Raw genomic sequence first — 15,898 nt, 5'->3', positions numbered from 1 at the left:
TCGGACCCCGATTTAACGAATTCACAGAGGTCGAAAATATTCGCCAAATCGGGATAATTCGTAATATCGGGGGTAAAATAGAAAAAAATTGACTTACCTTATGGCATATCCGAACATCTCTAATAAGCAAATACACAAAATAAATAGAAATTTTTCACGCTGATTAATTTGAGTATTTCGTGAGTAAAGTTTATTTCCTTGATTTCCTACATTAAAAAGCTCTTTTTCAAAGTCATTTACATCTTGCAACATTAGGTAAGATTTCTCTGTTTCCAAACCGTACAAAGCATCTGAAGAAGTAATAGTTTTCATTATCATCGACTACTGTGTCGCTATTTATTGTTTCTGATAAATCTACTTCATTCATGTTCCCGACATGAGGGATACTGTAATCATTTGGAAAGCAATCCATAATTTTTCTAACACTAATAAAGAAAACAAAAATTTTCGAATAATTCGTTATTTTGGGGTTTTATATTCGTTATATATCGGTTTTTGAATTAATTTTAATCGGGGAGAAGAAAAAATTCGTTAAATCCGACTAATATTTGTTATTTTATAATCATTATTTTAATTGCATACGTTGACCGAATATTTTTTTTTAATGGTGGGCACTAGGGGGTTGTCCCATTGGCCACAGAAATGCCAAAACTGCTACTCTCTTCCCGTTACCCAGTGGGCACCTGTGTCGAAGCCATGGCGTTGGAGCAGCGTCACCCACGTCACACATCCACAAACCCGTTTATAGGGCTGGTCACATTCACACACAAAGGAGAAGGGACATAGAACACAGAGAGAAGGAAACATCCATGACCTGAGCAGGATTCGAACCCGCGACCAGCGACTCCGCAGTCAGACACGCTAACCACTCGGCCACCAGGTCGGCTATGAATATAGTATTACATTTAATTCATTAAATTACTGAATGTAATGAAAGTATAATTTATTAACTGTTATGAAAGCATAATTGTACAACGGTGTCTCAGAATATGATCTGATAACTATAATATATTGAAGGATTTCTTTTAGTTTGTCTTTAATTTTGAATCAAAATAAAAGCATAATATTAGGAAATAATGGAAAGAAAAGATATTTAAATTTGCTAGTTAATACCATTTGTCGATTATGTTTGTTATTTAAAGACAATTATATCATATGATTTTTATATCCGTTGAGGTGGTCCTTTTTTGTGGTTTTCAGTGAAAAAGACATTTTTTATGCTTATTCTATAATCGATTTTCTTAAATATTTCTGTTAACAAATTCTTCCGTCTTCAAATTTACTTTAATTTTACCTAATATTTCTGCTTATTTTTCGAACGCTCACCTGCACTTACTATTCTTATATTTCCTGTGACTTTGTAACAATTATTAATAAGTTTTGTCCTTCGCTAAACTTTACTGTGCCCTTTAAATATTCTTTTCAATTTGGAACCCCCTAGACCAAGCTTGTAGTGTTTTTTTCTAAATTTATTTCTAAAAACAATTTATGCAATTAACATTAGTAAACAAACAACATTTTTGTAATTATTTTCTTTTACTTTAATTTTCAAATTTTATATTGTCATTTAATTTTAATCAATGATCTAAGGTACGAAGGCCTTTAGATACGTGGAATTTTGAGCTTATGGACTCTGATAAAATAATCATCTAAAAAGGTTTAAATGCATTTTATTTTTTTATTCTTGGATATCGATTTCTATGAATAGTTTATAGAAATGTATATAACAATGTCTTCAGAATCCATGCTGTTATCTGATTATAAGGAAAGTTTCTAAATTTTCAATAACAGCCCTTAACGGTAACAGCTTCAGTTTTCTCGGTGTGGGGCTCCATAGCGTTAGAAATGAGGGGTCCTGGGCAAAAGTCCCTCTTACCCCACCCTTACGACGGCTCTGTTGTTCATCTCTAGGCAACGTCTTAAATATTGACCTAGAAAATGGCGTAATATTTTAATGTTTTGAAAATTCATAATTTTTTTTTAAAAAAAATTTAAAGTGTCTGAGTTTATTCGATTTAAAAAGCTACTTCACCACATTGTTACCATATAAGTATGCAAAAAATTTAAAATTATTCAATTATTTTAATAGTTTTCATCAAAATAAAAATTTTAAAAAATCTCGCCAAATTGGCGATGCTTTGAAAATGGATTAATTTTTAAATATTCATTATTTTTAAGTTCTTTTTAATTCTTTTTAGCAATACACTATAGCTTTTATAAAATTTTAGTTTTTCTTTGAATTTAAGGCATTTAAATAGATAACATTTATTACACTTTAAATATTTAATATATTTGTTGTTCCTTACTTCTCTTCTTTTCATCGGCATAAATTTTTTTTATAGAAGTTCCGGCTATTTTTTTTGTTCTTTTTTTTTGTCTATGGTTAAGGAGTTTCAAGAAATAAACATCATGAAGTTTTTCGAAATGCTCTTACAACGGAAAATAAACAAAGCCAAAGTTTGATATCCTTAATTAAGATTTAATTTTAATTTGCGGAAATAATATTGCTATGAAAAATCCTCTGGACTTTAAAACGAATGAATTACTTAAAAAATTTAAAACAAAATTATTAAGATTTTTTAAAAAAATCGCCAGTTGGGCAAGAATTTCCACCTAGATGAAAATCAAAATATTTATCAACTTATGATTATTTTTATGAGTGCACCTAATGCACTCATAAAAATAATGTAACAGTGAAGTAACTTTTTGAATACTGAGAAATTAGACCACTTTTCATTTTCTCAAAATTGTGGCCTCACTTATTGAAATAGTCATTTGGCGCCATTTTATAACTAGCATACAATTTTTAAGATGAGTAAAATTTAACCTATCAGTCATGAATATCTATTTAAAATCAACAGAACCGCATAAAGAAAATAATCGCATTTTATTTTCCTAAAATTGGGACTTTATATAGTCATTTTGCTTCATAATCATAATTAGCATTAAAAGTGAAAGATGGGTAAAACTTAATCTAACACTTATGAATGACTATTAAAAATTTTCAGAATAGCATACAATTAGCTATAAAGCGTTATTATGACGACTGAGAATTTAAAGAGTGGTTTTAACAAATAATACTGTAATGATGTAGAAATGTTGTCAAATCTTCTATATAATACAAATTTTAAGCAATTTTTCCAGTGTTAAAAATATGATAATATATTTAGGGAAAATATTACAATGATATTTTTGGTCTTTCATTAAAAATAAGTTTGTTCGCAAAAGTTATGTGGTCAGCTTTGTCGCTGTGCAAATGCAGCTGAATACATCTTTTATCTTCTCTGTAATAACAGACACCTCGGCAAGAACTTTTCACTCCTCTCGAAAATATATTCGAAAGCTGAGAAATCTCTAAATCTCACGAAACTTAAATGGTTGTTGCTTTATTGCAACAATTTATCTAAAAAGGTAATTCAGTAACAAAAGATACAGATTCTTTCAATTTCACTTTTTATATTTAAAGTGGTAACAAAACTTAAACCTTGATATTTCATTTTTGATTTAAAATAATTTATAACCACTTCTCTGTTTTAAATGAAATATATTTATGAAAGATCAAACGTTGACATTTTATGATGCGAATATGCACTTTGCTATATTTTATGTATTATTTTTGTTATAAATTGTCTATATATAACCACGATCCATGATTATAGCAATTACAGCTTACTTATTTAATATGTTTTGGTACTATCTTGATATTATCCCTAATTAGGGCAATTATTGTTGTAAATTGTCTTTATATAACAACGGCCCAAGATTATAATAATGAGAGCTCGCGTATAAAATTTTATAATAGTACTATCTTGGTATTATCTCCTATTAGGACATTTATTGTCATAAATTGTCTATATATACCAAAATTATAACCATTAGAGCTCACGTGTTTAATATGTTTTGGTACTACCTATGTATTTTCCCTTATTCGGACACCTTTTCCAGACCTGTTAACGTTTGTATGCAGTGCTTAAGCTTAACAAATTTGCAAATAATTTACATCGGTCACATGTACTGTAGATATAACTAATATTAAACACCATAACAATTGCTTTATCCTGATCTACATTTTAAAATAGATGTCTCATACATGTGGGAAACCATTAACATAAACCATTTTACTCATTTGTTATTTTAATGATTCTTGCGAAAATTCAAAACTTATATTTACCTTGTCTTTTTCAACGCCTTAAAAGTTTTGTCTTTATATTCTTCTTTAAAAACAAACTACGCCAGAATAAATACCTTTTGTTTCATTCCGATATTTTGAAACAGTACCTCTATATATTTGAAAACAAAACATTAAATAATTTAACGAATAAAATAAAGGTAAGTAAAATGAAAGCATTAACCATTACCATAAACCATTTTATTATTTTATTCATTCATTATTCCAATGATCCGTATGAAAATTCAAAACAGATATTTAAAATCTTTTTTGTAAAGCTTTAAAAGATTTCTTTTTATACTTTTCTTACAGTACACTAGAATAAATATTTTTGTTTCATCTTGACACTTTGTAACAGTACCTCCAAATATTTAAAAAAAGTATTAAATAATGTAACGAGTAAAATAACAGAATCTGATACATAAAGAAAGAAGGGTTTTTGTAAGTTTTCCAAACTCTCTTTAAAGATGATAAGTGAGAGAAACCAAAGCTGCAACAAAGAAATTTGGAGAAAAAATAACCATCATATTCTTTTTAACCTCTCCATCTTCGCTTATTTTTTTATTTCGTTTGCTTTGGTGATAGAACTTAGAATTCCTGCTTTTGTTGATGTTAACGCAGCTTGCTTCATACACTTTTCATAATCGGCTGTTTTGTTCTTGGTAATTGGTTTCGCAACTACATCTTGTGTACATTTAGCTAAAAGAGAACAAAAAGATATCATCCTAAATTACTTTTGTTTTAATGATCACATTTTCACGTATTAAGTACTAAACTTAATAGTTCAAAGGGTTAATCTCGAATAATCTTAATGTTTACGATAAATGAAGCTACCGAATCAGACATAAAATTGTTTCTCTACTTCATTCTGTGTGTAGTTAACAAATAGATACCTACACGGAAAAGATATTACTAAGTGTTAGTAAAAGTAGAAAGAATTTGCGTACACAAAAAGAAACATATTTTATTTCCTTTCATTAATTTTATTATCAAACAAGGGAATGACATGCAATAAAAATACTTGCATTGATTTTATTATAACAGTAGTTGAACAATTGACCCAATTTTTTGTGCAATATAATAATTTTCAATAAATTTTTTTATATAAATATTGGCGTTGCATTAAATGGAAGCATGCTTTACGATAACCTTTGACTTCCCATACAATAATATACTATTTTCATAACAGTTGTGAGCTTGCAACAGTTATGCAAGACTGTTAGGTTAAGTTTAGCCTATCTTTAAACAGAGCCATCTATGTTAATTCTGAAAATAACGGAAAACGTCTATATGAAGAAAGGCTGCAATTAAGTGAAAGCGCTTGTTATTATTATTTTAATATTTAAAAAGTTATTCCTTCGCTGTATTATCTATACTCATAAAAATTTGCGAAAATTATTCTTTGATAATTTTTATCTATTGTAGATGGGAAAATCCACCCAAATTAGTCATTATTTGACCGTACATAATTCTTCATGGTAAAAAATTATAGTTTTGCTTCAAGTGCACTTAAACTGTGGATTGGCAAAAACCTTCAAAAAACACTGTTAACAAAATAGTTTTAAAACATGACGTTTACACCGAACATGACAATAGACTGCTATGATAATTAATGGACTGATGTGACAATCCATTTTTATTTTATTTTATAACAGTAGGTGAACAGTTGACCCAATTTAGGGTTTACTGCTATTAATTAATGTTCAACTCCGTAACCGTAGCCTTTGAACCTAATCCAGAAAACAAGGGAACGTCTGGATCAAGTACTGGAAGAAATTTTCCTTCGTGGAGCACTTTTTTTGGAACCAACCCGCATTTGCGTTACATTTGGAGGAAAATCACGAAAACCTCACACAGTTAGCCTACCGTTAAAGGAAAAACTGTGGTCGGTTCAAGCCGGAATTCATATCGATCAGCCGATCAAACCCAGTTCACCTCACTGAAAGGAATCATACATTTTATGCATACTTGGTTTTGCTTTCGTTTGATTTAGCGTCAAATAATGCTTGTGATCCAATACATTATTTGTGTTTAATGACACTTGGAAATAGGTATTTGCTGTACAAAACTGTACTTTTTTGCATAAAAACTTATATAACTTCTAAACTGCTGGACTAAATCAGTCAAAATCTGCTTAAATTAAATTTATAAGCTCAAGATATGAATAGTAAAGCTCACGTTACGACTTAAAATATAAATTCTTACCATGGTATATATAAATATTTGAATTATTGATTAATTTAAATACTGAGATTAAAAAGAAATGCTTTTACCACTAAGAAAATACCCTCCAGAACAGGTTATGAAACATACTTTCGAATATGTCACAGAAAGGTGCTATTCAAATATGTTATACTACTAAGGTTGCTGATGGGATACTCACTTCACTTAGAAATGAACATAATTCATCATTAAGAATAAACTTCATTTCTAAGATTAATTTTATTTCTTGTTGTTCTTGCAATAATAATGACACCTGTATATATTTTAATAATAATGTTCTCACTATCCTCAAGAGCAAAATTAAAAATATTGAATATTTGAATAATGCTTTTTTTTCCCCTCACTAACTTTAGTTTAGGGTTCAATAAAACACTTGCAGATGTAAGACAATGTTTTATAGTGTTCCAGAAAAGAGATTTATTGATTTATTTGTTGCTGGATTACAACTTAAATAGTTGCTACCGAATTGTAACAGCAACATTTGCAGTTTTGTATACTCTTATTATATATTACGTTTATACAGTGTTTTTATAAATTTCTTCCATATCATTTGCAATATCATATATTTTTATTATATGTTTGTTAAATATTACGCTTATGCAATCATGTTTAAAATTTCCCAAATCATTTGAAATCTCATAAATTTTTATTGTATGCTTATTAAATATTACATTTACACAACTATGTTTTTAAAAATTTCTCCCAAATCATTTGCAATTTTATATGTTTTTAATATACGATTATTAAATATTGTGTAAATACAACTATGTTTTAAAATTTTCTCCTATCGGACCGAATGCTTCTTTTTATATTGCGTTTTAGAACAAAAGCGTGATTGAAAATGCTTACATAAAAATTTATAAGATAGTCCGCAAGTAAAGAAAATGGAATTTTCCCCCCACATAATTTGGTGTGTTTCATTGTTATATACGGAACAATGAAATACTGTTAAATCTTGTATTGGAACCTTGTTTAGAAAGTAATAAAAATTTGTTTAGATTTGTTTGACAAAAAGTGGATTGGAAATAATTATGAGTAAATCTTATTTCTTCTCCTACAGTTTTATCCAGTACTTATTGCGTTAGGATTTTATAGCTGAGACTCAGCTATGGAGCTCTAAATGATTCTTTAAATGGAACTCTGACTGAATAAATAAAGTTAATTAGCTGCTGCGAGTATACGAAACAAACAGAATTACATTTAGTATGAAGAATCATATTGTCTTATAAATAACAATCTTAGAATTAGGTTTAATATCAGATCGTTGAATTAAAAGTTCTAGAGCAACGTCTAGTTCTGAATTTGTTTTTAGCGTCTGCATAAAATAAAATTATATAAAGTTAGCCGAATTATGGTTTTCGAAAAAAACAGTTTTTTGATTTTAGTTACTTTGAATTGAGGCGAAATACTTATGCATATTCTTTTCATAATTTATTTAAATTTGTTACCAAGTGTAATTCATAATCTATTTAATTTTTTGATTATTTTTAAGAAATTATTCATGTAAAATAATAGCGAAAAAATCTGGCAAAATTTTTAAAAAATATTTCTTTTTCAATAATTATATATTTATTTAATATAAATGAAAAATAAGAATGAAAGAGATTATGGATTACACTGGGTAACAAATTGTTTGTTCCATTTATGCAACTGCTTGATCTTGCCTAATTAGGGTGTAAGCATTTCAAATCTGAAATTAGTTTTACTCCTAAAGCTAAAGATTTTTTAAAAATGACATTTTTGGCATTGTCGAAATGTACAAGTTTAAAAACTTTATGAATAACAAGGGATCGCGTAAATACTGCGACAATTTTCTAAGAAAGTTAAAACACATCATCGGATTTAAAATTACATACGAACTCATTCCCAGAAATTTTGTCGTAAGTGACTAGGCGCGCTTCTTTATTAAGACCTGTTTAGAAACGCGTAGAAACAGTTCATAATAGAGCCCCTAGAATTGTGCGATGATATTTCCGGTTAGCCCTAACTCCCCCTAGAAGTTCGTCGCAGCATTTACGAAACACCTTTTATATATAGTGTAATAAACATTTGGACAAAAAAGATTAAAAATATCATTCAAAATAAAAATAGCTTAGAAAGAGAAAGCGATTGCAGATTTGAAATCAGCGATACAAGAATATCTAAGATCTGTTTCTCATACAACAGAAAACGAAAAATTATCCCCCTATTTTGCATTGAATTTGTAACTATATTAGTTGGATACAAACATAGGTTTAAAAAACGAACCCTAGATCCTAGGTCTTTATGTCTAGGAACCCTAGGTCTAGGAACCTTTTGGGATACACTGGCTTATATCTTGTAAATTATATATTTTTTTAATTAAATAAAGTATATTTATGTTTGTTACAGATAAATGAAAAAGAGTCTTCAAAAATCCAAGAAGAAGAGGAAGCATTTCGTCCAACAAAAGAAGCAATCGTTCCGGCTTTAAAGTCGGTTTTTCAGCCTCCCGTCTCTCGGGTCGGCATGGAAACCGATTCTTCGACTTATTGTGATAGTTGGACACAAACTGAGTGGACAGGAGGTTGGGAATCACCACCTATAGGATTATTTCCATTCAGTCAAAATAACTTAATGCAATCATCTGCAATTTTATTTGATGATCATGTTGAACATCATTATGAGACATTAGAAGAAGCATTCGCTGCCCATGATGAAGAAATTGTACAATTGGAATATGAAGTAATTAGTTTAGTTCTTCTACCAACTCAACTTTATATCGTCAGTGGACTTTTTATTGTGAGCACAGCTCAAAATTCGTGTTTAAGAAAATAGACACAGAAAAAAAAATACCTCTCTTTAATTTTCAACATAAATTTAACAACTAAACGTGCTTACTTTTTTAAACACTAAGCATTATCATTACGGGCAAAGTCCGGAGTGGTTGGGTATATTAAAAATTTAATTTTATCGGTGATCTCCTCGCATTCAGAATACTTAACGATAAAGTGTTTAATATAAATTTAATAATAATATCAATTTATAGGACCAATGGCAACCTGGCAGAAACAATTGTTGACAATGAAGTTTTTTGAAAGAAAGACTAATTTTTTTTAAAAAAAAAATTAACTAAGTGATTTAGGCAAGTGCACATAACATGGCGAATTCATTTTAATCCATTAGCTAAATTTTTAAAGAAAAGAACACTTTCCATAAGAGAAGTTTGAAAAACTAAACCAAATGCTATGTTCATTTATTTAAATACGATTTTGCTGGGTCCATTTTCTCCAGCACGTCTTTTTAGCTGCGTCCACTTTCCTAAACAAGCATTTTGAGCTGTGATGTGTAAAGATTAAAAAGATAACCGACGATATACTATTTAGACTATTAAACGCACTCAATAATAATTAACTTTTAAAAAAGAGAACCATTAGTTTTGGCGACATTTTTCCATTTAGATGAAAAACATCGAAATAACTGCCTTATTCTCAGTTTTTGCAAATTTTTATGTGCCCAGATAANAAATATACAAAAATTAAAGCTTATTCATTTTAATGTTTTTCATCTAAATGGAAGAATGTCGCCAAAACTAATGGTTCTTTTTTAAGAGTCTAAACAATGCAGATGAGAGTAAGCTTTTACATATTTAGAAATTAGTTCACAAATGCTTTTCATAGATTCTTTTCAGATGACATTTTGTGACATTTTCATAATTGGCATGGAACAGTTTTTTTTCCAAATCACTGATTTTTAATTCCTTTTTCCAAAAATGTTTGCTGGTGGATCACCTAACTTCTATTATAGAATATGCATACCTTAGACAGAGATGCCAACTGCTCCGGACACGCCAAAATAATAAGAAAAAGAAACGGCAAATAACATAAAGTAAATTTTGCAAAAATTTGATTATTTTTCCTTGCTTTTTAAAAGATATAGCATGACATAAGTGCTATAAAGTGGTAAATTATATAAGCCTATGAATTATTTAGAAATAGTGGTGGATTAAAATCTACTAAATTGAAATTATTAAACCGAGAATCACAATTCAAAAACTGCCCCTTTAAAATATATATTTACTGTCCGGAGCAAGTTAGCATCTCTACTTAGAATACAGAAAACAAAATCATTTTACAGACGGAATAATCCAATGTACCTTAAATAAAGCACCTAATTGATGTGCGGGTCATAACATAGGTTGCCGACGACTGGCAAAAGTTATTCACACTACTACTTGCAAATGATTCATAAGTTTCTGAAAAAAGCCACTTTACTCCAGCTCTTTCGTGGCTTTTAAAATGTTTAAATGTTTCAAAATTACAAAAAATTCTGAAAGCTTTAATTTTTACTTGTCTAACACATTCTATAAAATATTTTGCAAACAGTGTAGCAGTTAGCAGTCCTGCAAGACGTACATGTTTCTGTTATTTTTTCTCTTTTTTTGTGTAAGGGGTGAGTTAATACAGAGAGGGGGGGTATCTGCAATCTGAAAAATATGCTCCAATGCTTTAGTCGGGAGAATATTTACAAGCTTCTGTATACGCAACTTTCAACGATTAAACATGCGATTCCAAGAAAGGTACCTTTGCCACCGTTTTTACACAATGTGCAAGTGTTGTAAGTGTTCCTCAAGAACCGCTCTTAATACTTATTTCTAAAATCCTTGTCAAAATGAAGTGCAAAAAATATGCTTATTAAGGATTGCAATTCAAAGAAGGAAAAACAAAAATGTTATTGAAATTTAACGAATTTCTATTTAAGATTTAAACATCAAAAGCTTTTTGATTATCGAAGGAAATTGAAAAAAATTCAAAGGGGATTCTTTAATGACTAATTTTGAAGCTTTTAATCCCGGCTTTCTCACTAGTGTTTTGACAGTCTTCGATAACCTTTTTTTTTACCATACTTACCTAAACATTACTATTATATAAATATTATCTTACCTAAATATTACCTAAAGATTCTAAAATTACATATTAATCCTTTCGTCAGGGATGTCAGCTCCGCTGAAGTTTGCCACTGTATGCTGATTCTGCCAACTGATTAGGAAATCTTTTTGAACTATGTAGCATTCTGATAAGGATATAAAAATTTTAAGCTCTAGAAAGATTTCTTCACTCCTGAAAAAATTTTTTAAAAAATTTGCATATATTTAAGGCAATGATTATAGAACGCTGTTCTTTATAAATAGATTTCATATTAAAAAGTCAAATTAGGCTGATGGTTTTAAAAATTCCTAACTGGAAAAACAACTAAGGTTGTAAAAAAATTGCAGCAAAATGTTGCAGATCATAAACATTTTCTTTCTGAATTTCTTGTTCTAGTTCAAGAACTTTTCGACAGATGGTGCTGTGGATAGTAAACCCATAAATCAAAGAAAAAGTCATGTCACGTTTCGAAATTTGATTGCGACTAATCCACTGATCTCTATAGGTTTCGCTTATTAAATCCAGGTGAGGCTTACGCTTAGCATTAAGGTCAACAAACGTGACTATTGCACTCCTAAAAAATTATTTTAAAATTGCCGAATCGTTTTAATTGGAAAAAAAACGTAATCGGTTTATAAGTAATTATTTTCCCGAATACTTGCATTATTAAAGGAAAATGTTAATTGTTATTTATTTTACGATATAAAATTTGGCTGATTTTATTTTTATCGGCAAGAATTAAGAGTGCAAAATTGCGATTGAGCTAGAATTCCCCATGCTTTCTCTCACCCCCATCAAAAGAGGCATCAAATCGGGACATTGAATTAACAATCCAGATATCTAGCAGAGGTAGATAAACTGATAGTGCAAGTTTCGAAAAAACTTTAATGTTATTTTGATTTATTAAAAGGAAAAGTTTGTTGTGATTATGAGTTACTTTTCTTTGAATTTATCTGACATACCAAATGTTGAGACATTTTTAAACTATAACCAGAAACAAAAGTGAATGTCTTGTCGTGTAAATTCATTCTAAGAATTATATTTTGAAGCTAAGAAATTTCTGCAAAGCGTCCATATTAAGACATTGCTAATAACGTAAATTGTTGTTCTAGGAAGTAACACTCTACAAAAGCCACTGTGAAGAGAAGCTTGGTCTCACACTTTGTTATGCTAATCCTGATGAACCAGAAACCAATATCTTTGTCAGTGAGGTATTATTCTTTATCAAAATCTTTGTTCTTAGTTTGATTTTTAAATCATAATACTCTTTTGATTTAAAATACAGTTCCACAATTAACTGATCGTAAGACACGATTCCCAGTAGATCACCAAAGCTTCACTGGCAGTGGTTTCATCAGCCTACCGTGGGTGCACGGTGTTTGTCCTCATTAAACTCCCAGAACGTTGCCCCTTGTGGAACTGCGTAAATAAAGTACTACTACTACAGTACAACGATTACTAACTTAGAGGGTAGATAAGGCACAACATAACAATTGAGGATTGTACAGATACTCATGAAACGGGCGTAGTAAAGGCCGGGTACGACTTTCCGGTGGTTTATAGTGAAGCGGAATGTATGCAGGGAACTTAATATATTACTAACTTTCCCTTTGCACTCTTATTTTTCTTTTATTAAAATTTTTTTTTAGTCTGATCTGCTCGGAATAAGAAATTGATGGTTAATGTGCTAAGTTTGAAACAATTGCGCTAAATTAGCAAATTAATAAATTTTGAAATTAACCATCTATATATAACCTTACATTTCTCTTTTTAAACTGCGATTCCATTATAGTAGTTGATAATGAGGAAAAAATTTTCACTATGGAAAGTTTTAAATCTGGTTGCATAAGTTTTATTAATAATTAATTCGTAAACCTGTAAGCTTCTATGCATTGTAAATTGATTTTTAAATAAGAAAGGGTAAAAATAGGTAGGCAAATAGAAATATTTAGAATTGTTTTTCGGTAAAAGAAGAGAAAAATTATAGCTCTCGCAATAAAATAAGGAATCTTGACTAAAAATCACTTTCATAACTTGAAATGATTTGAACTGATTGATCAAAAATTATCTTTCATAATTCTTGATTTAACCTTCCTTCCTCACGTTTCTGAGGAACCGTTATGTTCAAACTCGCATGCACAGCCAGCCCCCCCCCCCGAAAAAAAAGTGGGGATGCCCAATAATCTATGGTTGATTCCTAACCTCTAGCTATTGTATCTTGAAACTATTATTTGATTTCTCTTTTTGTTACTTTCAATATTTTCATTGTTTAATTAGAAATAACAGCTCATGAGATTTTTTCAATGGCAGCCAAAGGCATGAAGTATACAGAGTGAGCACATTTCATAAATTCTTTGCTAGAACAACAATCATCAATTATCTATTTGAAAGGTATTTTAAATAATGAACGTAGAACGTTTCAATTGCCGCCTTCAAATTTCTTAAACTTATAATGTTTTCGAATCGACTAAACGACGTTACTTAACAAATCATTTTCATGAATAAACCTCATGGTTGGAAAGCATGAGGTTTTTTTTGTATGTAGCATGAGGTTTTTCTTTAACAAAAAAAACTTCATGGAGTATTCCTACAAAACCGTAGGCATAAAGGTTAAAGTGAAAATTGTTGTGTAATAGACGACTGGGATTGGGAGTTTTAACTGTTTCCTTGTAAATATTTGCCTTAAGTTTTGCTGTTATTCGAAACCAGAAAAGTTCAACAGGTTCTGTTATGTAACAAATTCGCTTGAAGAGAAATAAGCAAGCTTCAAAACCCGTATTTTAGATTTTGGTCTAAGTTGAGGCAAATATTTACGTTACGTGGCGGTAGGCTCGATTAACAGTTAAATTCGCTACGTCACAAAATGGAAAGATGTCTAATTGGCTATTGCTCCAATGAGCATGAGTATTTTGTTTTATAAGAACTTTTACTTATCTGAGTTATGATTTATAAGGCTATTTGATTTTTATACTAACTGGTAAAATATTTTAACATCAATTTTTTTTCCAGATTGAACCTGATAGTTTGGCAGCTAAAGATGGAAGAATTATGGAAGGAGATCAGTTACTTCAGGCATGTAAAATTATTTATCATTACATAATTATAAGGCTGACAAAATAAAAATACGACGTGTTTGATAGCGTTAGAGATACAACGGCGATAGCAGGGCCACCATACACGTTTCTAAAGGTAGGTAGGCGGAGTGCACCACAGATTGTGTATATCTGATTCACAGTTCCACATAGCAGCATTTAAAATTAATGTAAAGTTGAGCTAAAAATGATGAGTTCAGAGCAGAACAGTGCCCAGCTGTACAACTTTGAGTGGTAAAAGGTAATCGCATTGTTTCTTTTGCTTAAAGTGTTGCACAAATGTCAAAACTCTTCGATTACCTCTATTCATTTCATTAATAGCAGCGGTGTGTTTATCGGATATCATGATGTTTTCTTTGCCCTGGTCTTGACAGCTTCATTATTTAAGCCCACCCTTCACGAAAACTTAATCGCTGTTTATTTATAGTACTTCATCCTGAAAAAACTTATCATAAACAAACACCATTCGACGATAAATATCACTTTGTCACTAAAAATCGTGCTCATATACGTCATTCTATTTTGGGCGCATCCATCTTTAACCTGACTTTACATTCAATTTAAATGCTTTCATATTAAGTGGTTCATTAGGCCCAGTCTGTGGTGTATTTCTACCTTCCTTTACAGCCTGAATAATGCCGTTGCTTTGTCTATGTCTCTTTCATTTTTTTCAATGCTATTTCACGTGAACCGAAAAAGTCTTAAATACCTTAAATTTTTGAGCAAGCACTTCTATAAGCTAACAGCTTCAAAAATTAATATAGTAGGCAAACATTTCTCGAATCACTTAAAAAGTTCTTCAGATATGGTGGAATTAATGAAAAGGAATTAACATTAAGGAACTTTCGCTTTCTTATTGTAACAATATTTTCGACATAGCGGCAATTTTGAGGGTCATAAATCCATATCTGTAATAAAACAGAGTCATGTTTATTTAGAGAAATATGTTTTTGTGCTTGGGTTTGTAACTTAAAATATCGTTAAACCATTAAGATCTCGTCCTATTACGTGAAAATCTGATCATTAAATCAAAAATTATTTAGGTAGCGCTCTATACGATTGAGCTTTACTTACAATTTTAATTCTTTTCCAGGTAAACGGAGTGGATGTTCGTAATCGAGAACAAGCAGTCTCTCTTTTTTCTAGTAAAGAACCTGAAGTTACCCTTCTTCTTTCCAGACCACGTTTACAGGTAATAAGTATGAATATATTGTATTTCAAATTGTGAAGCAGACCACAATTTCAAAATTAGTCACATTTTTAAAATTAGTCATATTTTAAAAAATTTTTATAATAATTTATTATTTAATTGTGGATGAAAAAATTTTGAATTATGAGGTATACATTTTTTATACCATATTAATCTACATTTTTTTCGATTGAAAGTTTCATCTGCTTTTATCTACTAGAAGCTGAGAAAAATTGAAATTATTTTTAAAAATTAATTTAGCAACAATGAAAAAATACTTAAATGAGGCGATTAATATTTAACTGTGGTTAACTTACGAGGGACTTACCATGCACAACGT

At 30.0% G+C, this 15,898-nt stretch overlaps 1 protein-coding gene across 2 annotated transcripts in view; it reads left to right on the top strand.

Moving 5' to 3' along the window:
• The window catches only part of LOC107453376 (SLo interacting protein 1), a 93,405-nt gene that overhangs the window by 55,169 nt on the left and 22,338 nt on the right, over nucleotides 1-15,898 (top strand). For both annotated transcript variants that reach the window (XM_071188133.1, XM_043041329.2), the window contains exons 2-5: nucleotides 8,762-9,094; nucleotides 12,390-12,488; nucleotides 14,287-14,349; nucleotides 15,463-15,561. In XM_071188133.1, the coding sequence (XP_071044234.1) occupies nucleotides 8,762-9,094; nucleotides 12,390-12,488; nucleotides 14,287-14,349; nucleotides 15,463-15,561 (594 nt within the window). The remainder of the gene's footprint in view (nucleotides 1-8,761; nucleotides 9,095-12,389; nucleotides 12,489-14,286; nucleotides 14,350-15,462; nucleotides 15,562-15,898) is intronic.

This window comes from Parasteatoda tepidariorum, chromosome X2 (genome assembly GCF_043381705.1).
Source record: "Parasteatoda tepidariorum isolate YZ-2023 chromosome X2, CAS_Ptep_4.0, whole genome shotgun sequence".
Lineage (NCBI taxonomy): Eukaryota > Metazoa > Arthropoda > Arachnida > Araneae > Theridiidae > Parasteatoda > Parasteatoda tepidariorum.
The sequence above is the reverse complement of the archived record's forward strand: the minus strand, read 5'-3'. Positions and strand labels throughout refer to the sequence as shown.